General features: G+C 34.5%; 2 protein-coding genes across 2 annotated transcripts in view; one reads left to right on the forward strand and one right to left on the reverse strand.

Annotated features, from left to right (window-relative positions):
- LOC129942402 (uncharacterized) overlaps positions 1 to 25,257 on the reverse strand; it is a 319,524-nt gene that overhangs the window by 280,603 nt on the left and 13,664 nt on the right. Inside the window, exon 2 of the mRNA XM_056051314.1 lies at positions 9,750 to 10,365. Coding sequence (XP_055907289.1) covers positions 9,750 to 10,031 — 282 coding nt within the window. The 5' untranslated portion in view covers positions 10,032 to 10,365. The remainder of the gene's footprint in view (positions 1 to 9,749; positions 10,366 to 25,257) is intronic.
- Positions 1 to 25,257, forward strand: part of LOC129942403 (ATP synthase subunit d, mitochondrial) — a 77,016-nt gene that overhangs the window by 27,685 nt on the left and 24,074 nt on the right. The gene's annotated exons all lie outside the window — the stretch shown is intronic.

Raw genomic sequence — 25,257 nt, forward strand, 5'->3', positions numbered from 1 at the left:
TCAGCATATTGACTTCTTCACAACAACATTCCATCAATCATTGTAAAGGCATTAGCATCTTTTCAACACTTAGCATATCAACACTGCAGCAGGGCTTGATCAATTGAATTAAATCAATATACAAATTTAAATTTCAATGAACCATGAACATGACATATCAACATAAAACGTTGTACATTATTTGTATAGGCTCATAGAAAATTGAAGAAGAAAGCGTGCATCACATTAACGCCAACGCATTGCAAGTTTTTCATAGTAGAAAAGAACTCCCTCTTCATCTGAGATCAATTTCAAACTCTAGAGAAAAGAAAATGCTGGATTCTATTGTCTTCTATGTCCGGTCAATTGATTCTTGTCGGCGGTGGCGCGCCATCCATGGTGTGTTGGAAGCGGTAGCTATGAAGACGCACGGTGTCGGCTCTGCATAGTACCGGCTCGTCGTTGTAGACTTTATAAAGGTTGTTAGTCTTTCGCAGTTTGAAACAAAAGAATCCGCCTTATAGATTTAACTGCTGGAATAAAGTTTAAAAAATAAAAAGAAATGAGGTTAAGACTTAGAAGATTTCTGCAGCCAGCAACGGAGATGTGGATCTCAATGTACGCTGCAGCTAAATAAGTTTAAAGTGTTTTGTATCTTAACACACAACAGAACTCAACATAAAACACCACAAACTCGAGAAACAATCTCCCCCAGAATTTGGCACAAAAGGAGCACTTGTGATGGTGAATGGTGATGTTGGAAAGTGTAAAGCAAAACGCTGCAGATTAGAAACAACAATAAAAATTGATGCTACGACGACGAAACGGCGATGCTGCGGCGGCTGCTATACAACGTTTTGGACCTTCTTCTATTTCTTAAGGCATAACATTGTCGCGTTGCGTTAGGCTTTGCTTAACTGAGCTTGCTGAACTGAACCGCATTCTGGGCTAGCTAGATAGCATATTGTGCGGCTTGTGCTTTGCTTTGCTTTACTTTACTTTGCCGTTGATGGTCGTCTTTGTTTTTATCATAATCTTATTCACAGATAGTCATAGACCCCGACAATGGAATTAGGTCTTTGAAATGCAAATCTCGTCTATCATTTGGTTATAATGTGATGAACGCGATGGTGCGAGTTGAGCATGTTAAACAATCGAACGATACATGACGAGGTGAATTTCACAATGTACGTTTTTTTTCCACAAAATAATCAATCTTATTCTTTATATATCTTGTTCGCAGACTCGATATGCACTTTTCCATTAATAGAAATTACTTCTTATTTCATTTATTTCGAAGGAATTGGGCAGGATCAGATGACATAAGGAACTTGAATGTGAGGCAAATTTCTAGTAAAAAATCACCGTTTATCTGATTTTCCAGCGGAAAAAAAATTGCCTCCCAATTAAATAAATAAATAAATAAAAAAATAAATAAATAAATAATCTATTAATGTAAAAATAACAGCTGATCATGTTTTTTTTTATTTAACTAAAAGCTGAACTTTATTACTCTATAACTTATTTAATATTTTGTTTTAAAGGTTTCCTTGTCAAAATTAAAAAGGAATAAGTAATATTTCTTTACAATACAATATTCAAGTCGTTAGGGACTTGTAGCTTGCTTAAGAATTGTTTTGTAGACAACAATGGTTTTAGAAGTCTTTAAACGATGTGAAATAAAGTTCCGAGTTTGAATTTTATGATACTTAAAAAACCTAGGTCAAAATTTAAGTTCAATAAATGCAGTTAACTGCAAATCATGATTGTAAGTTGTCGGAACCTGTCAATTTATTTGTCAAATGATACTTCTAAATACTTTGAGACTCGAATGAAAAATTTCAATTTGCCTTTTTTAGGACTTTTACAAATTGTCATTTAAAAGTTCAAAATCTTTTGATTTTGTCATTTGCTATTGGTTGTGTTGTTAATATTCTATCGAAGGAATTTAAGCAATAAACGGTCAATCCAACGCTGCCAGAAGAAGTGTTGTAATTTCATTCAATGCTTTCTTCTTTTTCTTTCGCTAAACCTTCTATACCCAGGTTCTTCAAATATTTTAACATTCATAAACCTGGAAGATGTTGTTCACTACTACTTTGTTTTAGACAACGGAAGATCGTTGACTTGATATTTCAAAAACATTTGGTACAGTTTGACATCAGGCTTGCTTTCAAAAAATATGTGCTTTTGATGAATCCCTTCATTGTATTATTCGTAAAAATACAACAAAGGTTCATCCAAATACCCCAGGGCTCTGTCATTCTCTGATATGTTTTTTGCGTTTTTATTTTCCTTTTTTTTGGATTACCGGAGGGTTCTTTTTTCACGTTTTGATTTGTATTTGTTTAATGATTTTCAGCCTGAAACTTGGTTGACAACAGAACCCTAAGCTTTTCAAGTTATCTTAGATTTCCAATTCTGATTTTTTTTAAATTTATTATATATGTATTAGGCGCGCACTAAAGGGGTTATGAATACCCTTATAATGATTAAACACAGAGCGAAAGGAGGATAGGATTAGAAAGGAGAAACCGATGCACATTGGTTTTGAATGCCTGAACATTGTAATAAGTTGGAAATATTGAGTGCGGCTAAATAAAGAATATCTGTACTTAAAAGTACGCCCGAAATCTGGCTAAAGGGTAAACTGATGGGCATCCTAGCAGTACGGGTAATACGGTTGAATTATTTAAGGGGAGAAATGCAAGTGGCTATTAGAGCACTGTTTATAAAAACATCGGTAAAACAATGGCAGGTATGAGACCTTGCGGCGGTGTTTAGGACAAGAAACTGTCTCGGTAAGAGTCTGGATAGAGTTGGACATCGCATAGAATTTGTTAGAAGTCCAGACTTTGGCTACGATAAATAAAACGCTTGTGAATGATGCACCTTTAGACAGTGAATTTAAACCACAAATTATTAAAATTTGTATTGGTGCACTTACCATATTGTAATAGAAGTACATATACGGCTAGACCATGGTGAGATTTAATGTCAACTCACCACTCGTACCCCCCTCTCCCTACCTTTTGATCTGGCTAATATCTAAAACATTTATCTTTATACTTCCAAGGATAATAACTTACATAACTAGAATGCTCAAGTAACACCTAAGCACTTGTTGGTAATCAAAGAATGAAAAAGATCGTTCAAAATGATTACTGACAGTATCTTTGTTATTCAATCATGTCATAATCTCTCTAAAATCACCATTTTTTACCGGATAAGCCTTGAATGAAACAGCCGCCTTTACTGAATGAATTCAACAGTAATACTCAAGCCTCCAGGAAGGCCCATCGGTATAACCTCAAGTTCAATTTCGGTCGTACTGTTTAAAAACAAATGTGCACCGATACTTCCCTAAGGCCCAATTTTCCAGTGAGAACTGATCTTAGTTTCGAAATTAAGCTCGGGTGAACTACTGAACCATGTGTTTCAATTTTTAATAACTTGAAGTAAACTCTGAGTTAAATAAATAAATGAATTGGGTGGCGCAACAGTCCGTTGAAAACTAGGACTTATTGACTTACAACTATCAGTCATTCCTGTGTGCAAGTATTGTTGTCAGGGATGAAGGGGACCTACAGTTTTTAACCGAATCCGAACGGTTTAAAACTGTTAAAATTCTTGAAGAATTTGTCAATTCCTCGCAAGATTCAGTACCCGTGAAAATGGCACAGGCAGGGTTCGAACCCAAGACCTCTAGCATGACAGTCCAACGCACTAACCATCATGCCACGGCTACTACTTTAACTCTGAGTTGGACCTTCAAATTTGGAGATTTAATCCTGGTTTAAATATTCAGAAGTTTTTGACAGATAGTCTTTTTTTGGAAAGTGTATATTTTGTTGTAATATTCAGACACGATGGGGATTTACACGAAATTTTAAGTTTGACTGTTTTGAGAATAAAAACACTTCTTCTCGCGGTTTAAATCTTTTTAATTTATATGGAGAAAAACTTTGAATTTCAACTATGTTTTACATCATTTTGAGCGCGAACTTATTTCAAAAAATAAGAAATTTTCAAAAAGATTTCTGCTGCTGAAATACACCAAATCACGATACAAGCTTCAGCACTTTTCCCAACAACAAAAAATAAAAGAAAGAAAAATGGGAAAAAGTGCTGAAAATATTCCGCAAAAGAAAAGCTATGCAAAAAGTACAAGATTGAAAGAAAACCCCATTCCGAACAGAAGCAATAAAAAGAAAAAGATGGATCTGTTGTATCTTATGGAATAATGAGTTCGAGCAATGCCTTAAGTTAGTTGGTGCTATTGTCTGCTGCTGTTGAAAGTTTAATTGTGATCAGATTAGTCTTACTATGTTCCCCATCCATAGGAACGAGTATATACCATGTACATAAGTAGAGCTCTAGAGTTATCGAGGCATCCAGCTTCTTCTCTTCTTTTGAAGATTCGGTTGGTTTGATGCATATGCTACTACTGCCACACATGCGCTGCTGCTCGCTTCCATGCCATGCCATACCATGCCACTGCACCACCCCACCTTATGCCTTATTTCAAAACAAAAGGAATCCGCTCTGTTCAATTTTCTAAGTAAGGTGATCATGGTTTTAAATTAGTGTCTATGATCTTTTCTTTTCTTAGATTTTTTTTATTTTTATTTTTATTTGAATTTGCATTTATTGAAGGCAACAAAAAAGAAATAGGAGGCGAGAGAAATTAGTGCTATGGAGATGCTATGGAACACAAGTATGTGTGCAACTATAATAACTGGGGTGCTATAAATTACACACGGGAGGGAATGCAAATATGGAGCTCTACGTACGTTTACACCAATATGTAAAGAAAATAGTGACCTGTAGTGTAGTGTAGTAGACCGACCTATTGTTGTTTGTTGCAAGAATTTATGATTTCTATTAAAAAAGAAGAAATGAAAAACACTCATGCCACCGCTCGCCATATAGACTCACAGATTATAAGGTATAGAAGAGGAGTTGCACAATTTACTCTAGCGCTACACGTTATTTCCGCATTGGAATTTAATTTAGCAAAAATGAGTTTTATGATAACCCGCAAAGGCATGTGTGTCGAATCGGTAAGATATTTGCTTTGATTGGAAAATGTTCTGAAGCCAAGTATTTGACGATGGTGTAGCGCAAATACAAGCGTATACAAAGCAAATTGTGAAAGCTTTTAGCCAAGAGTTGCTTCATCGAACGACTAAAAGAACTCTTTTTCTTAAAGCCTAAGATGACAATCAAAAGAACGTATCTTTTTAACAATGAAATATAAGCTTTTGAGTCGAAAAATTTTACCCATACTCGAAATTGCTACCCATATTTTTGCATTTCACTCAATTTTGCATATAAAAGCCATTATCGTTTAGTGGAAATCCTTTTTATTCGAACTTCTGTCTACTTTGAATTGATTTAACTCTCGATATATTTTAATTGTATTTTACTTTGAATTTTTCAAAAACTCTTTAAAACTCGTACTAATTTTGACATCCAGTTAAAAGTTGACTTCTTTCGTTAATATTTTAAATTGGTCCATTTAATTTTTTAATTAGATTGGGAATAAAATTGTGCCGAAATTAACAAGGCTGTGTTTTATTGACAACCAATAGCTATCGCAGAAATATCTAAAATTCTCAATTAAATGCTAAGATCAGTACAGAACTCACACTGAACTTATTTTTTGAAGTTGGAGGTGTAAGCTGGTGAGCATTCCTAGAAAAACGGTTATTACGGTTGAGTTGTTTGAGAGGAGTAATATGCAACTGGCTGTTTCCCTAGAATATTGTTCATAAAATTATCGATAAAACAATGACAGGCTTCAGACCTTGCGGCGATGTTCAAATATAAAGAATGTATCACTTTTTCGCTGCTAAATGATGGTCACAATGCAGAATTGAATCCACAACTGAAAAACATGCGCAGATCTTCTAGGGGTATTGACACCAGTCCCCCCAACAAGTGCTGAGATAAGTAATGGGATACATCTTCTAAAGAAAAACAAAGCAGCTGGACTTTATGGTATTGACGCAGAATTCTTAAAGGCAGACCCTGAGGCAGCTTCCCATATTTCGCTTAAACTCGTGCAGGCTGTCTGGGAGTGTGAAACTTACCCAAAAGACTGGAAGGATGGAGTTATTGTAAGGTTACCATAGAAAGGAAACCTCAAGAACTGTAATAATTGACGCGGTATCACAGTTCTGCCCGTTTTTCCGAAGTTAATGGCAACTATTATTCTCGAGAGGATTAAGTCAAGGATCGAGCCTACCCTCAATAGGCACCAAGCGGGGTTTTACAGTGGCCGATCGTGCCGACTCCTTCGATGTGCGTCAAGGAGTGAGACAAGGAGATGTCTTGTCACCAATTCTGTTTTTGCTGGCGATTGACGATGTGATGAGTGTCATGGTGGGTACAAATGAAAGACACGTTATCCAATGGAGTCGGTTTGACAAGCTCTCATGGCAAACAACACGGCAGGTTTAAATCAGATGTGTCATTCGCTGCAATTAAGGAGGTGGGTGGCTTTTGGATTAACACCACGGATTAATGACCACGGGCCAAAGCAAACAAGTTATTCTAAGACAGGAGACCATAGAGAGGGTCCGGCAGTTTAATTATCTGGGAAGTTTTATAGCTCTCAATGGCGGAACCGACCTGGATGTTAAGAGTACAATAAAGAAAGCCCGTAGTACATTTAAAATTCTTTCTCCTATGTGGAACTCTAGCAAAGTATCGCTACGCACCAAGTTGAAACTCTTCGAATCCAACGTCGAATCAGTGCTGTTAGATGCTTCTGAAACATGGAAATGCTCTGCCAACATCTCTAGCAGACTACAAGCTTTCGTAAACCGTTGTCTGCGCTCTATTCTCAAGATCCGGTGGCCGCAAACCATTTCTAACGTTAAGATGTGGAATAGGACCGGACAGACAAAATTTGACGTAGACATCATGCAACGGAAATGGTGTTGGATAGGCCATACACTGAGGAAACCGGACGACAATATAGCAAAACCATCCGTCCAATGGAATCTCCAGGTTATTAGACGAGTTGGAAGACCAAACACAACTTGGAGGTCATCAGTTTTTAAGGAGGCTCGGTCTTAAGGTATTCAATCGTGGTCACAGCTGAGGTCAATTGCGGTGAATCGGGATAGTTGGAAGGATTTTGTTGCTCTATGCTCCAATTTTTCATGGCCACATCAGAAGGAGGAACAAACTTCTTACATCGTCGAAAACGTAAACAAATCTAGCAGCCTTTTTCGTGCGGTTTATGATGCACCATTGTACCTAGAACTGAAAGCTGTTTACTCTCATCGATACAAGTTACATCATTGAGAAAAGTTACGCTTTTTCGACAGCATTGAGAATAGGAAGCATTTATTACTACACAAATCCACATCCGAAGGACAAGGATGAATATGAAAAGTGGAGGGTATTGTCATCAGCAGAACCATTAAGTGGTTTAGAAGTGTCACCCAAGAGATCATTTATAAAAATAAGAAAGAGTGATGAAGACAAAACGGAGCCCTGGGGCAGACCAGCGTTTATTTTGTGGATATCGGATTTGAACCCGTCCAATGCTACTTGAGTTGAACGGTCCGAAAGGTAATTCCTAACCCAACAAAGAACAGAACAATACCAAATGTTCTAAGTCCTTAATGCCAAACTCTATCAATTCCTTTAACATATCAAGTGCAATAATGTTACTCTCTCCAAAGCGATGTAAATATTTGTTCTACTGTTCGTGAAATAAACTATAATGATATTGCTTTTATCAGTCGAACCTAAAAATGAATTATCATTTGAAATAAGCGTAGATACCGACGAAGAAGTCGTGTTACGCATATTTTTTACAAACTACCAGAAATTGTACCACCTTTGGGACATTGTATATTTTGTTCGTAATATCTGGTCTGTTTTTTTTTGTGTTTGATAGATTTTACCCTATCCGCGATAAAATGTCTCATTCCACAAAAGATTAAGTTTAAAACCATATCTGCCCTGAATTCCAAGTCATTATCAAGAAGGAATAGTGTCCAGTTAGAGTTTCTGAAGAAGTCGTTGAGATCGTTTGTTTAGATTGACATAAAGATTTTAATTAGTCAGATGCTAATAAGAAAAAAGTCTAAAGTTTCTTTTTTCCGAAATTGCAGTCCCAGCCCATAAATCATACTTACTTGCAAAGAAGTTGCTTCAGAACTACCAGAAAGTGCTTCAGTTTTCAGAAACTGTGATTACAAAGTCTTCACCATTTTCATAGTGTATTTTAACTGTGCGTTCTTAAAGCTTTTATTTACATTTTTATGGGTAAAATAATTAGCACTAATGCTAATACTATAATAAAAATATGTTTAGCTGGAAATTTGACAGCTCCACCAAACAAATACATGACACGAAGTTGCAATAATACAATGACAATAAAAACAAACAGTTCCAATCCAATCGTGTTCCATGCGCCACGAAATCTATTTTTGCCCGAAATCTGAAATTTCCCTTGTAAACCCCATAAGTTATGGCGTATATTTGACTTGTCAAATGTCAAAAGATGATGGAGCAGCGCTCATTTACAAAAAAACAAGCCTAGCAACTCCAAAATCATAAACTTTGTATGAAGATTTTTAAACGTTCACCTTTTTCCTCTGAATAAATCTCCCTTAACATTTTTACTCTACAAAATATTGACCCCAAAGATTGTTTCATATTATGAAATACCCTTCATTTATGTCAAAGTACGCGCATAAAAATAATTATATCTAAATATTAATGCATTTTATATTTTCATCGTTTACCAACACACTCAAATTACGGAAATTCCTTTGATATTTTTTTTTTGTTTGTTTTTGATGGCAAAATCTTTTAAACAAACAAAAACTCTTTAAAAAATAATAAATGCTCTTTGACAGATAAAGTAGAAATATGAAAGCTCTAAGAACATCCAATGTCATGTGTCATTAAAAAAAAATTATTTGACATTTAACCTTGGTGAAAATTGACTACTGTCATAAGAGTATTTGCAAGAATAAATATATTTTTCTCTAAATAAATTTCTAAAATGCAAGACTGAAGTGAACAAAACGCCTTGAAAAAATAAAAAAAAAATACTCTCTTTTTCTTAAAATGATAAAATTTAAAATTTAACTCAATATATGTCACTTTGAAATAGCAATATTTATATATGTACATATGTAAATACAATATAAAACAAAAATATAAACATAGATTGTTTAAGAAAGCCCACCAAAACATTATTTAGTCTAAAACTTGATCTGAAATTAAAAACATGACAAGCTTTTTGTTGTCTTTAGGTTTTGAATATTCAATTAAGAAGCTCTAAAGATAAAAGTGAATGTTTTCATTTCAACTCTCAAAATACACATCGACTTCTGTCAAATTTTAATTAGCAAACGAAAAAATGTTTATATTGACATTTAGAAGCAATAACAAAATAATACTATGCAAATATTTGCATTAGAGATAATTAAGTCTTCTGTTAAATAAAACAACGAAACAAAAATAAAAGAATAAATAAAAATAAGAATCAGCATATCAGCACGTTCAGACTTTAGAAGAAACACAATCTTTTGTCTTTTGCCTAACAACGACTCTCTTATTTTCTAAAAACAATAAAATTGAAATTAGTTCAAGAATGTCAGAGTGTCATCTCATGGATTGGTGATTGGTGTTTTGGATTTTTGCATAAAATGCAGGTTTTTTGATATGTCTACGTCTTGTTCTTGATTTTAATCATCTCATTATAATTATCATTGAATTTAAATTAAAAAACTTACCTTATAAACTTCTGAAAAGAAGCCTGATCCAATTTTCTCCTTGACAAAATCATCCACTGAATATAATGCTGAAACCGCGGTCTTTAATGCTCGACATGATGGTCCAGTAACTAAACGGTCTGAGGATATGGCTCGTGCCACTGGTGGCGGTGGACCATTATTACTACCACTTCCGCCACCACTTCCACCAACACCGCCATTACAATTAACCATCATTGAAACGCCCAACGTTGACATTGGCAGCTGCGGCGGTCCTGGTCCACTGTGTTGATTTAAATTCATTTTTATCAGCTTTTAATTGAACGCGACGAATAATTGACCATAACTTTTTTTTTAAAGAAAGAGACGCGGTTTTCTTTTTATTGTTCTATTACTACACTTTTACTACGACGAGCTACGTTCTAAACTTTTACAAAATAAATATGATTCTTTTTTATTTTATTTGTTAACAAAATTTGGCACACTTCACTATGAGAATGAGAAAACTTAATTAAACTAAACAGATCTTTTTAAGTGGGTGTGTTGTTTGTTAATTTTATTTTATTTATTAAATTGATGAAAATTGGCAATCGATTGTGTCAATCAATTTTTGGAAGAAAGTCCTTTTAATGTTTATCTGCAAAGAAACAAACAAAATAAGTTTGATTTAATAAAATAAGAATTGTTTAAGAAATTTGAGATGATAGCAATGAAATGTCGACCAAAAACAAAACAAAAACCCAAGCGGTTTATGTTTCCTTCTAAGTCAATTTTACGAAAAGGAAGTAAAAATATTTATTTTTTTAATCAAAAGTCTTTATTTACTTTTCCGCTTAACTAAGCCTGGTTGCATATTGAACAAAGGGTGGGTCAAAAATAAGTTTCTTTTTGGTAATGAAACGAAATTAAAATGTTAGTAAGAGCATTCCCATTCATTATAAAACATTACTAGCTGGCTTCACATGTAGCTTATTCTGTCACTTTTTTCAAGACCTTGATGAAGGGTTTTGGGTTCAAAATGTTCAAATCATCAAGACGGATAAATTGCAAGAACAAAAATATCAAAGTAAAACTGCGAGTCTTGTTTTCGTCAACTTGTAAAGTATGTCATACGCAAGGAAGTTTTTTTTGAGTCAACTGGCAACGATAATTTAATTGATGTTTATAAGCGTTTTCAAGTACTGGATAGTTTAAATCAATAATTTTAGTGTTTTAATCTACATGGCTTAGCAGTTGTAAGAGTTATTAAAACTCGAGCCATCTTAACCGAATAAAACTGAACAACAAAAAGTTATGGTATGTAAGTTTTTCAAAACTTAAATAATCTGGAAAAATAATGGTATCATGTGGTTTTTTCAGGCGATAAAAGTCTTTAATTTCGGTGTCTCTGATGGGCCAACCTTTTGTTTTTAAGAAAATAAAAAGGTGATGAAAGCTTCATCACAACCGTGAAGGAGGAGTTATTATTTTAGTAGGGAACAGTTATGGTTGTGGTCTTTATATTAAAAATTACTGCAGCTGGGTATAAGTGAATCTTGGCAAGCAGTTTTCCTAAATAATATAACATTTTTTGTATTTATTGCAACTGAATCAAAACCATGCTCTCCGCAAAACAATTATAGTAGTGATATGTTTGTGAAGGTTTTCAATGTATTAGTATTGTTTTCGAACCTTGTTGGTCACATGAAGTTTTAAAATGTATTATGTCGCTTGATAACAAACACTCAAGTACCTCCGATAGTATATCCAACATGCTGACATTTTAGCCTTCTTGTTTAATAAGAGTATAACTTGTGGTATTTTTCCAAAACCCTTAAAAGTTGCGGAAGTTATACCATTGTTTAAAAAAGGCAGCAGAAAATGTTTAAGCCAATATAGGACCCATTTCCATACTTCCTTCTTTCTCCAAGGTATTTGAAAAGCTTTTAAAGTTCCGAATGGGAACATTTTTAAGTAAAACAGTTTTTTTAAATGATAATCAATTTGGATTTCGTGAAGGTCGCTCAACAGAAGATGCAATATAAAAACTATGCAGCGAAATATGCGAGGGTTTTAACAAAAAAAGTAATACCATTGGTTATTTACATGACCAAATCGTTTAAAAGGTCAATCATGATATTCTTTTGAATAAACTTTATAATCCACAGGACTTAAAAAGTTAAACTTGCAAATGTATTTAGCAAGGTTCTGGATATTAGTACTGGTGTGCCGCATGGTTCTGTATTGGGCCCGGTTTTGTTTTTAATATATGTGAATTCAATATTCCAGCAACATTTTAGTAGTAGTGTAACGGCTTTTGTTGGTGATCTGGCTTTTACTTACGAAAGCATTTACTTATTTGAATCTTTATTTAAACTACAAAAAAACTTCCAAGTTTTAAGACAATGGTTTTCAAAACATGAGCTATTAGTAAGCGAAAAAACAAAGCTTATGATTTACAGCTTACAAAATTTAAAAACAGTTGATTGCGACATTTATTTTCACTTTGCAGAATGTAAGAAAATTTGAATGTCGACTCACACTTGTAAGTAAAAACTATACCAAAAATGTTGTCTGTTCATCTACTTGGTTTGAAATAGAGTCGGTTGAGAGTTTCAAATATATAGGTATTTTAATTGATAAAAATCTGAACTGGAAAGCCCACACATCACAATTAAAACAGTTCATGTTATGTTAAGACTATTTTGCTCAAAATCCTTGTTGGTAACAATATACTACGGACTCGTTCACTCGAAACAGCAATATGGTATATCTTGTTGTTGTTTTGTCTCAAAAGCATATAATAAGAATTACCTGCAAGAAGAACAGATCAGCACATGGCCTTTATTTAAAAATGTTCATATCTTACAGCTGAAACTTCTTTATTTTCATAAAGTACTTAAAATTTTCTTTATGCGTAGTGGTTTGACTTCCTCAATTCGAAAACTCAAATTTGTACAACTTGAGGATAAATGGCAAATTTTTAGTTAAAGTTCCAGCCTCTATCAAAACTGACTATTCGAATTTTTTCAATGTCATACCACCTAAACTTTTTAATGAACTGCCTCACAATATTCGAATTTTAAACGAACGGAATCAAAATATGGCTTTTTATAATGGATAGCTCAGAAATCAAAAATTTATTGATAAATGTAGGCTAATAAACTTTGTATTTTTTTTTTCAATAGTTTTTATGTTTTTTTTAAATTTTTATAATTATATTCTTCTCTTATAAATTAATATTATTTATTGCATTTGGCATCTTAATTTTTCTAGCATTTTTGTTATTTATGGCACCAGTTATCTAATGAATTTTGCAAAAGATTGTATCAATGCCTTACCGCACTCGATCTTTCCGAGTCATTGCAATATTCAGGAATTCAAAACCAATATGCACCAACATCTTCTTTCAAACCCTCTCCTCTTCGTAGTGCTCACACTGTGTCTGCATCATAAGGGTAGTAATATCCCCTTGAGTGTGTCCCTACTATAAACAAACAAAAATTATTTTGATTTCTCAGAAAGAATAGTTTCATACCTTCAAACGATCAAAAGTTTTCAATGTTTAGAAATAATCAAATCAAACGCTGTGGTTTTAAAAATCAAAATTCTGCCTTACATAAAACCTTGTCTAACTCATATTATTAACTATTGCCTTAACACTTCAACCTTCCTAATATCATAAAACAAAGCTAGAGTTAGCCTACTGGCAAAAACAACAATTATGTGACTGCAAGTCGGCCAGTAATATATATAATTTTACCGTGCTAAACAGATACTTAAGTAAACACTTAACCTAATATAACTTTTTTTTTCTGGCCAATCTGGTTTTAAGTCTAAACACAGTCGTTCTACTTTAATGGTTAAAATATTGGAAGATATAAGACAGAATTATGATAAAGGATATATTACGTTTCTTTGTCTGCTTAATTGCTCGAAGGCTTTCGACGAAGAGAACCATAAAATTCTTTGCTGGAAACTCAGAAATCTGTTTGGTTTTGGAAACTCTATAGAAAAATTACTCGAAAGCTATCTTTCTGACAGGCCTTAGGCTTAACACAGTGTTAAACAGGGATCAATCATAGGTTCTATTTTCTTTGTTTGTTTATTAATGACTTGCTATCTGCTTACAAACATTCCGCTGTACACCTCTATGCTGATGATATTTAAATGTACTTGTTTCGTCAAGTTAAAAATGTAGAAAAACTTTTATTATATATAAATGAGGAAATTTGTAAAATCCGTAAATAATCTATTACAAATTGATTACGACTTAATCCCTAAACGTCTCAAGTTATCCCAATAACTAAAATTAAATTAGCCCTAAAAACGTTTCTAAGCATTTTCCCTCTAAGAAAAAAAAAATAAAATTGGTGGAACTGTAAAAAGTCTTGGCCTTGTTCTTAATTGTAGCTTATCAGGATATAATTATGCAAATTACGTTATAGAAAGGATATATGAGTTTCTTCGAAAGGTATGGATAACTACAATCTTTACTCCAATCAGTACAAGATGATTGCTAGTTAAAAGTCTGCACACACACTCTAAAGTAGTTTATCCTAATGTTGATTTCTTATTCTAACGCGAGCTTCAAGTAACTTAATTACTTATCGTTTTTCATAAAACTTTCGAAAAATATTCATAAGATTTAACCTGTCTTATCGCTGAATCAATTAAACTAAAATGGTTTTCAAAACAAAGAGGCAAAAGTTTTGAATGTTAGTTTCTGTTTTTGTAACATACTCGTAAGGGTTTTAAAGAACGTGCATTGAAAATAAAATAGTGTTAAGAGCGATCATTTAAACAATTTAAGAAAATAAAATTAAACGTTACAGGATATAAATTATCTAACCCTAGCATTAAAACCACGTTTTTAGTTGTCGAAAGCAACTTTAGAGGTGCGTATTCTAAAAACCTTAAGTGATTACAAGACTTTAAGGAATGTTTCGAATTCACGACAACTTTGCCTTAGAAATTGTACTGTTTCGTTTGTGTCACAGAAAATAAACGTAATTTTGTCGACCTACATCGTTTTTTCAAATGAAACTGCTATAAAGCCAAAACTGCAAGGCGACAACGAGATGATCCTAAGCCTTTAATTACTGAGTAAAGTTGAACTTGTTAGCGAATAATAAACTTCTAGGCAATATTCTTCTCAGGGTAGTGAGGAAAAATGTTTAGCTATAGGAGATTGATGGCAAGTTGATGTTGGTCAAAGGAGTTTTACACTTTTAGCTACAGGCAAGACATAAAAAGATGCCGAGGAAATATGGAAATATATATGGTTTTTGTCATTCACCTGCTTTAAATTCAGAGTGACCTTTCACAGAAAATATAGAAAAGTGAAATTTCTTTGCCTTTACCTAGTTTGAGTACTAATCCTGTGTTCTTTTAAGGAAATAATTTCTGAGCGCGGTTTATGTAGTATTTGGAGTACAGAAACTTCTCGTAATCTTGAATAACGTTTATTCCACCATTCACTTCTCTTTAATATATGTATGACGAAAAGTCTTAGGCCACCCATTTATCCTTTAGTTTGTTGCTAGGGCAGCTACTCTCTCAACCGATTATTGCGTGGCTAACTTCTTTTAAGGGTGCTTGGACGAGTTTTTTCTGTGAGGCAAAGCTCCGATTATCTTCTGGTTTGCTACCAGAAGTCTGAAGGGAATTGCAGCACTGTTTTATTACGCCGTTCACTTCATCTAAATGTTCAACGGACAAGGCTAAGACCGACCGTTTCTTTTTCTAGTTTGATGATACAGACATGGAACATTGGACATGCCTAGCATCGTGGATAGTCCTCCACTGACCATACTCTATTTTTTGTTAGGGACAGAATTACGAGTTAAAGAAAACACACTTAGTTACAAACCTGAGTTTAAAAACTCTAAATCCAAGCTTTTACCCTTTTTTGGGAAGAACCCTGGACACCGACACGAGTCTATCTCAGCCTCGTACATAAAAGCATTACAGTCCAAGGTCTACTAACTTTTTCCATTAATTGCGTTCTAGAAGCCACGTTGGGTGTTTTATTTCATACAATGATTTAGAAACAAACCACAAGAAAGCCCACCCTGTATTTAGAATCAATATTTACACTTTTTGACTTGAAACAAGTCATAAAATCAATAGCCAAAAAATAAAAACACGATTTCCATTTTAAAAAATGTTTTATTTTTTAAATTGCCCTTCACTGTAAATATTATTGGTTCACGTTTGCAAACAAAATTTGAATTCCAAATTGCAATTTTTAAGAGCTAAGCTTTTAAATAAATATTTAAACAATTCCATTGAGTTGGTATGTAGGTTAGGTAAGGTAAGGTAGATATAAATCTAAACTTTTCATCCATAAGACTTACTCAAAAGTATACTTATTACGCGAATATGTTATTGCATGTTGTTTACCCTTGTTTCGATTTGATATCAACTTTTAATACCTACATAAGGTAAACAATGAGGCTTTTTCTATTATTTAATATTTTATCAATAAACTTTTTAAAACAGACCTGTTTTTAAAATGCAGCTGTTTTTTGAGACGAAAGAATTAACTCAATGAACATTCTTATCATATTGAAAAATAAACAGAAATAGAATTTATGATTGCTAGATTAAAATAAAAAATCAATAAAAATGTCAAGCACTTGCCATAAATAAAAAAAAAAAGTTTAATAATAAATTAAATAAACAGATATAATTATTGTTATGTTCAAATGTTAGTTGTAAGACCGTATTTGAAATACATATTTTTGTTTTCTAGTATTTACATGAATATTGTATCGTTTCGAATTCAACTCAGACGTTAAAATAATCAACAAAATAAAAACTGTTTCTATTTGTTATTCAATATCTTATCGAGAATCACGTGGCTTATAAAAATGGTAAGAACAAAATAAAACAGAAACACCTGAAATATTTGTAGATAACAATAAGAATATTCTCATTGGCAATTTTTACCTTTGATAAGATTCAGTTAAATGCGTTGGTGGCAAAATTTGTTTTTTTTTTTTGTAAACAGGTTGACATTTATTATAACATTTTCCATACAAATTTGTTTTTAAGTTCACAAACACAGATATTTGTTGATTCAGATAAGTTCTAAACATATTTACAATATGGATAGCGTGTAAAAAATATTATTAATTTTTCACCTGTCGCTGCGTAAATTTCCTTCATTGATAATGATAAGATAAGATTAAATTTAATCAGGATTAAATAAAAAGCTTATATTAGAAATACATACTTTGTGCGATAATATAAAATCAAATTTATGTTTTAAACAAAAAAAGAAATATTTAATTATTTATAGATTGTAAAGGGTGATTTTTTTTGAGGTTAGGATTTTCATGCATTAGTATTTGACAGATCACGCGGGATTTCAGACATGGTGTCAAAGAGAAAGATGCTCAATATGCTTTGACATTTCATCATGAATAGCCTTACTAACGAGCAACGCTTGCAAATCATTGAATTTTATTACCAAAATCAGTGTTCGGTTCGAAATGTGTTTCGCGCTTTACGTCCGATTTATGGTCTACATAATCGACCAAGTGAGCAAACAATTAATGCGATTGTGACCAAGTTTCGCACTCAGTTTACTTTATTGGACATTAAACCAACCACACGAATGCGTACAGTGCGTACAGAAGAGAATATTGCGTCTGTTTCTGAGAGTGTTGCTGAAGACCGTGAAATGTCGATTCGTCGCCGTTCGCAGCAATTGGGTTTGTGTTATTCGACCACATGGAAGATTTTACGAAAAGATCTTGGTGTAAAACCGTATAAAATACAGCTCGTGCAAGAACTGAAGCCGAACGATCTGCCACAACGTCGAATTTTCAGTGAATGGGCCCTAGAAAGGTTGGCAAAAATCCGCTTTTTTATCGACAAATTTTGTTCAGCGATGAGGCTCATTTCTGGTTGAATGGCTACGTAAATAGGCAAAATTGCCGCATTTGGAGTGAAGAGCAACCAGAAGCCGTTCAAGAACTGCCCATGCATCCCGAAAAATGCACTGTTTGGTGTGGTTTGTACGCTGGTGGAATCATTGGACCGTATTTTTTCAAAGATGCTGTTGGACGCAACGTTACGGTGAATGGCGATGGCTATCGTTCAATGCTAACAAACTTTTTGTTGCCAAAAATGAAAGAACTGAACTTGGTTGACATGTGGTTTCAACAAGATGGCGCTACATGCCACACAGCTCGCGATTCTATGGCCATTTTGAGGGAAAACTTCGGAGAACAATTCATCTCAAGGAATGGACCGGTAAGTTGGCCACCAAGATCATGCGATTTGACGCCTTTAGACTATTTTTTGTGGGGCTACGTCAAGTCTAAAGTCTACACAAATAAGCCAGCAACTATTCCAGCTTTGGAAGACAACATTTCCGAAGAAATTCGGGCTATTCCGACCGAAATGCTCGAAAAAGTTACCCAAAATTGGACTTTCCGAATGGACCACCTAAGACGCAGCCGCGGTCAACATTTAAATGAAATTATCTTCAAAAAGTAAATGTCATGGACCAATCTAACGTTTCAAATAAAGAATCGATGAGATTTTGCAAATTTTATGCGTTTTTTTTTTTTTTAAAGTTCTCAAGCTCTTAAAAAATCACAGTTTACATGGAAATTTTTGCAAATCATGATACATTGATCATTGATAATATTTGTCAAAGATTTTTCTAGAGGAAAAAAAATCTAACAACGTTACTATACATATAATAAATAAGTTGGCACAACGTCAGTTGAGAACTGGGGCCTAGTGACTTACAACTCTCAACCATCACGTCACGAGTACTTCTTTTTTACACAGCTCTAATAAATGCAAATTTGGTGGCCTGGTTCGTGCCTGATCGGGTACCTGTTGATTGCTTATAACTTGGCGTAGGCAAGATTCAAGAAACAAAGGGTCACACACAGCCACATTCTTTCAATTGGAAATAGAGTTCATGCGTTATAAGATGGATATCTTAGGGCTTAATGAAGCAGGTGGCTGGGTTCGGGAAAGTATAAGTCTCTAACGCGTAACACTGTATTTCTCTATTACGGAAAGACACCCGGGAGCGCTCTGGAAGCTGAAAATGAGCTGCTGCTAACTTAAACAGCTACTCAAATTTTGATTATCTGGGAAGTACTAGATAAACGTATTTTGAAGGCCAAATTCCGGAGTGTCACTATCACACAGTGTTACACTCCAACGGAACTCGCCTCAGACGAAGAGAGAGAATGCTTCAATAGCCGCCTTAAATAACAGTAGAAGCAGAAGTAAGCTCGGAGACATAGTAATCGTAATGGGAGACTCGAACACTTAGGTTATCAATAACAACAAAGTTCTCAGACACGACGTCATGGGAAACAATGGAGTTGGCATTTGCAACTACAATGGTAAGAGGTTTGTGGATTTCTGCAACGTTAACTGTCTTGTGATTGGCGGAACCAAGTTTTAACAGAAGAAGTGCCACAAGATTAGCTGGATGTCGACGGATTGAAAGATTCTTCAAATCAAATCGATTACTTCGCACTAAGTCCACGCGACCCGACGCTTCAAGAGCAGTCTTTTTGTTGACAGAAATAGAAGAGGTGTTAACATGGGGCTTCCGTAAGATTACGTACAGCTGTAGTTCGGAGATTGGATTTTAGCAACAATAGTTTTTACAACATACGAAAACAATCAGCAGCACAACACTCGAAATCATAGAAAACCATTTAAGGGCTGTGAAAAATGTTTTCATATTGCAGGTACTGAAAGAATGGTTGATCTTTCGGAGTGGATGGAGTTAAAAGAAAAGAGACAATAAAAAGCCCAAATTAGCAGCTGCTCGAGTAAAAGAAAGGAACCGCATGAACATGAAAGAGGTTCAATGTAGCGTAAGACGTGATAAGCGCGATTAAACCAACACTTTCGTTCAAGAAGCAGAAAAATTGGGAAACAGGTGCTACAGCAGAACCCTATATAGGAAAATTAAAGAGCTCGCTGTTTTTCAGAGCTCAAAACAATACACGGTGAAAGATATAAATGAATTGCTGCTGGTTGAGGACCAGCTCAAAAGATGGAAGGAATAATTTACTTCGGTAATCGACAGAAACGTGAAACTGACACCGATTGAGTTGCTTGATGGAACAAATTTCCCCACAACATGCCCAATAAGGAAGAAATATTTCTTTCATCGATCCATTGAGCTAACACTTCCCCGAAGAGCGGAATCATTGTCAAGCTCCCAAAAAGACATGTGAACTGATGAAGTGCGAAAAATGGAGATGTTTTTGCGTTTTGCCTGCTGTCTTCAAAATATTAGTGAGAATTATCTTAGAACGTGTAAGGGCAACACTCGACTCTGAACAAACAGGATTTTGAACTGGAGTCACCTGCATTGTTTATATCAACACAAAGTGTCTAATTTCTTTGCTCCCCACACTTGGGCTGTGTAAAACAGGACTGATTGGAATACTGCTTCGAAAACTTTATATTTACTGCTATGCGCAATGCTTTTGTTGTTGAAACATTCTTTCCATGCCATACTTAAGTTTTGGGTAAAATATACTCCTAAGTATTTGTATTCCTTCAATCTTTTTATGTTCTCATTGTTGAAGCACCATTGTTCAGTTGAGCTTAACCTTCCTCCATCTTTCTTGATAACCATCACTTTCGACTTGTTCAGGTTCACTACCAAGCTGCATCGTCTACAGTATTCCGAAGTCGATTTATCATAAGCTGTAAGGATTGCTGTGAGTTAAACAGCAAGACTATATCATCTGCGAAGAGTAAGGCTTTAATGACCTCTCCTGCATATCTAACACCTCCTGGTAATGCGTCAGTATTGTCATTTATAAATAGTGCGAACAAGCTAGAACTGAAAGCACTCCCGACTGCGTCAGAAACCATTCAGATACCTGATTTCCATTCCATACCGCTGCTCTCGTGTCTGCGTACAAGTTTTGAATAACTCTTCCAAACTTAAACGACATCCCGGATTAAAACAACTTGAACAGCTTTTTTATCAAGGCTACTTATGATGGGTCTAAATATCACGTATTACACGAAAGGAACATAGGTTGTCGATAGAGTCTTTAGTCCTAAGTTGAGTCAGGCAAGGTTGCATATTGCCACCAATTTTTTCTTATTGAGTATCAGTGATGTTGTGCCGGCGGCCTTGACAGGAAACGGAGGAATAAGATGGACTCTGACAACATACCTAAAACATCTTGATCATGCAAACTATGTATTCTCGCTGTCTCACAGTATAATGGATCTCTTTCAAATGGCAACAAGAGTGGAGAGAGAAACAGAAATCTTAGGACACGGGAAAAACTAATATTCTTAGCCTTGGAACCACCAATCATTTCTGGTAAACATTGCACAGCAACTAGTAGAAAAGATAGAGAGTTTTCAGTATCTAACAAGTATGGTCTTTACCAAAAGGCGGAACCGAACAAGATATCGGTAGATGTATCGGGTAATCTAAGGCTGCTTAGGAAGAACTCTCTCAGCTTAAGGACAAAGCTACGAATGTTCTGCTTAAATGTCAATTCAGTACTATTATACGGTTGCAGCACCTGAAAAAGCTAACAGCAACAATTACCAGGAAACCGCAGACCTTTATTAATAGCTTCTTTTTTTCTGGCTTTATAGAATAATCGACCAGGAACCCATTGAGAGTGGTAGTGGATTGGACACACCTCTCGAAAAGTTATTAAATGCAGGACTGTCAATACAGTGAAACCTTCTGACTAAGGAAGGCAAAAGAATAAGTAGACCAAGAAGCACATAAAGAAGAACAGTCGAGAAGAAATCGGCGAAATTGGGGAAGAGCTCGAGGGAGCTAAAACACATCGCCGGAAACGGCACCCAATGACTGGTAGCAGTACTTGAGTCCCTAGGAAACACCAACGAACTTTATAGTTCTAAGGACCACAATGAGTAAGTAATAAATACAAGCTGTGACATTCATAACAAAGGGTTTAACAATTAGAGGTCCAATTATTTAGCAAATCAATTTCAACTTAAAAACCATGCGGTTGGGAGATATAATCTTAAAGTAGCCAAGTGTTAACTTAAATTTTTTAAATTTGTTTGCTACAGCAACAGAAACCACATGAACTGACTTCAAAAATGTTGGTACCCTAAGCTGTTGATTGTATTAAAAATCCATAGGTCGTCATTATTCAAAATTTATTCTGGACCATTTTCTTTAAATTCAACACTTGGAAGCACCAAATCATAAAAATTCCATTGAATTTTTTTTAATATTATTATCAATTCAATGTTTCACACTTCAAAAATACACAATCTCCACTCGTTTAATGTGTCTCAGGTTTGGGCTGCTTTCTCAATTGAAAACCCCAAAAATATGCAGAAGGCAAAATATTTCTCCAAGACCTACAAAAAAATAATATCATCGTACGAGCTTTATGGTGCACAAGCAAAGCAGTTCGTTCTGTAATAAATCTTTCTGTTAAAAAATTCCGGTTCTGCCAAAAGAAACAAAACCAATGACTACGGTATAAAGCCAACATAACCAGCTCCAGTTCCAGCTATCCAGCACCAGCACCAATGATTTCTTTTTATATTCAGATTCGGTGATGTTTCTTTTGTGTGGTGGCGGCGGCAACGGACCTGGTGCTGATGTTGATGCTGATTTTGATTCTGTGCTCCACTTGAAATTCAAATGCTCCTCTCTTTCTCTTTGAAATCATTCAAGTAATAAATTGTTTCACACGCACTAAAATCTCTGATTCTGGGCCATAATCTGGAGGAGTGGTTTTGAAGCAGCACCAACAACAACAAAAACAGAAAAAGGGAAATGCATTGCCGAAATGACCTTTTTACTTTTGTTTGTCTTATCGGAGTTGCAATCTTTTTGTGTTTTGAAGATATTCTTCCATTTGGTTAGACCACCCACAGATATCTTTCGAATTTAAGGAGGTGGAAATTTCACTTGTGTACTGTGTCACAATTGTTTCAAGCCGCTTTCCTTGGTAATGGCCTCCTCTGGTGAGCTCTTGAAAGTGGATTCCAATAGAATGTTGCTATAGATTGTTTTTTTTTTTTAAGTGTAGCTCTTTGAAAATGCTCCTCTTGCCAAAAGAATAAAACCAAGGAAGAAAATTATTTGAAGTTCTGCGCCTTCAGAGGAATTTCTAAAAGCAAAACACAACCAAAAACTGAAATTTAGTGTGTGTGTGTTTGCTGTGGATGTGCAATTGTGCATTTCGAAAATCGATTTTCTATTGCCGTCTCGTATTGTACACATAGTTTTATATTGTTGTGTCTTTTTATTTTTCAACGTGTGCCAGTTTTGAAATTTTCCGAACGACGCGACAGAATTTTTCAATTTTTTGTCTATTTTTGAGTTGTTTCTTAGTTTTTGTTGTTGTTTATTTTTCTTCCATTTAATTTGCACTCAAATGGTACAAAATTAGAAATAGATAGAAATTTAAATAAAATAATTAACATTGATGGACAGGGAGGAAATGGCGTCTCTTCATTCAAATGTGAACTTGTCGTTTAAGAAGGTTGTGATGCAAAGATTGAAGAACGTGTATGTGAACATAGAAGACTTTCTTTAAAGAACTATAAAAATAGAAAAGAATTCAAACAAAAATATAAACAAATTGTATATTTAAAACAAACAAAATAAAACAAGACTTAAGACCGAAGTGAATTGAAATGTTGAAGTCTTTTTCTTATAAGTGAAACGCATGCTTTAAGAAGACTGGTAGGAAAATTTGAAATAAAAATTGATGATAATATTGCAATAGGAATAAACTTTGCAATGAAAAACCACTTCCACAGCAGACACTCAAAGGTTGATCTTTCATTTAATGTCGTGTATATAATTTTATTGAACATTCTCTAAATTATAAATGTTATTAATATTTATAACAAGCTTTTAAAATTATAAGCTAATCTAAAGTTTTTAAAAGCCTAAGAATTTAAAATACAATTCTTTGATTTCTTTAAAAACGTTACGTGACGATAATTTTATTCTGAATTTAATTACACTAAGCTTCTAGAGAATTTTATTTATTGAATTGTTTTTGGAATATTTTGTAGATAATGGACAATTTGTAAATTAAAATTAATTTAACCATATTCTTCTGTTTAAAACCCTGTTGTTAAAAACAAGAGCAAAAATGAAACTGCGAGCCTGCAGCCAAAATCCTGACCCTACCTAGACAAACTAAGGATACATTGAAAAAAGGTCGTTGCCTATGTTGTAATAATGGCTTCCAGGAAATTTATACTTGCACTTTGTGAACTTCTACAGTTAGGTCTTAATAAGTTCAGAAACAAGGCCAGTAACTGTAAGAATTTTTGAAACAAAATGGTGTCCAAGCCCCAAACCCATTCTGTATATGAACACAGCCAATATTGACATATGCATCTTTGGTATGTTGGGTTTTAAAAAGGTCACCAATCTTAAAAATATGACAAAGATTTAAGAATAGCATGTATATATACTACAGGTGTCGTGAGGTCAACAACAACTGCAGCCACTGTTTACATATTCGTTGAAGAAATAGCGACCAGAAGCGCACTACGTCTAGTACAGTGTTATAACTGGAAAAGGGATACTTTGGGTCATAGAAATGAACACATTCCACATTGACCTAGAAACTCAAACATACTATCTAAAGCCTTACATTGATTTTAACCAAGTAGCCCTTACTAAAGAAGAATCGATGAAAAACGGTCCCAGAATCAAATCACGTATTGGATTTTATGGACGGGTAAAAAAATAAGCGGCTAAATACTTTTCTGCCAAAAATTTAGTTAGCAAAAGAATATATATTTTTATTAAGGGTGATTTTTTAAAAGCTATACGAAAGTTTTTCAAAAAAAAACACATTCAATTCAGAAAAATGAATGAAATTTTTATTTGAATCGGTAGTACGGTCCATACAATACATGCAAATGTTGACCTTGACAGCACCTCAAATTGTCCATCCGCTTAATCTAATTTTGGCATACACTTTCCAACATTTCGGCGGGAATATCACAAATAAATGCGTCAATGTTGTTTTCCAATACGTCAATTGAAGCGGGCTTGTCTGTATAGACATGAGCTTTAACATAGCCCCACAATAAATTAACAGTCTAAGGTGTTTAATCGCACGATCTAGGCGGCCAATTGACCGGTCCCGAACCTGAAATGAAATGTTCACCGAACTCGCTTCTCAATAAGTCCATTATTGTTGAAACCACATCTCATGCAAGTTAGGCTCTTGCATTTTGGGCAAAAAAAAAGTTGGATATCATCTCACAGTAGCGCTCATCATTCACAGTTACGTTACGATTTGCATCATCTTTGAAGAAGTACGGTCCAATGATGCCACCGGCCCATAAACCGCACCAAACTCAGACTTTTTCTGGATGCATTGGTAGCTCCTGCAATGCTTCTGGCTGATATTTACTCCAAATTAGACAATTCTGCTTATTTACGTACCCATTTAGCCAAAAATGAGCTTTGTCACTGAACCCAATTTTTCGGTAAAAAGCGCGCGATAAACCATCTTTGCAGACGCATTTTGATAATAAAATTCAATAATTT

This window comes from Eupeodes corollae, chromosome 1 (genome assembly GCF_945859685.1).
Source record: "Eupeodes corollae chromosome 1, idEupCoro1.1, whole genome shotgun sequence".
In the NCBI taxonomy this organism is placed as follows: Eukaryota; Metazoa; Arthropoda; class Insecta; order Diptera; family Syrphidae; genus Eupeodes; species Eupeodes corollae.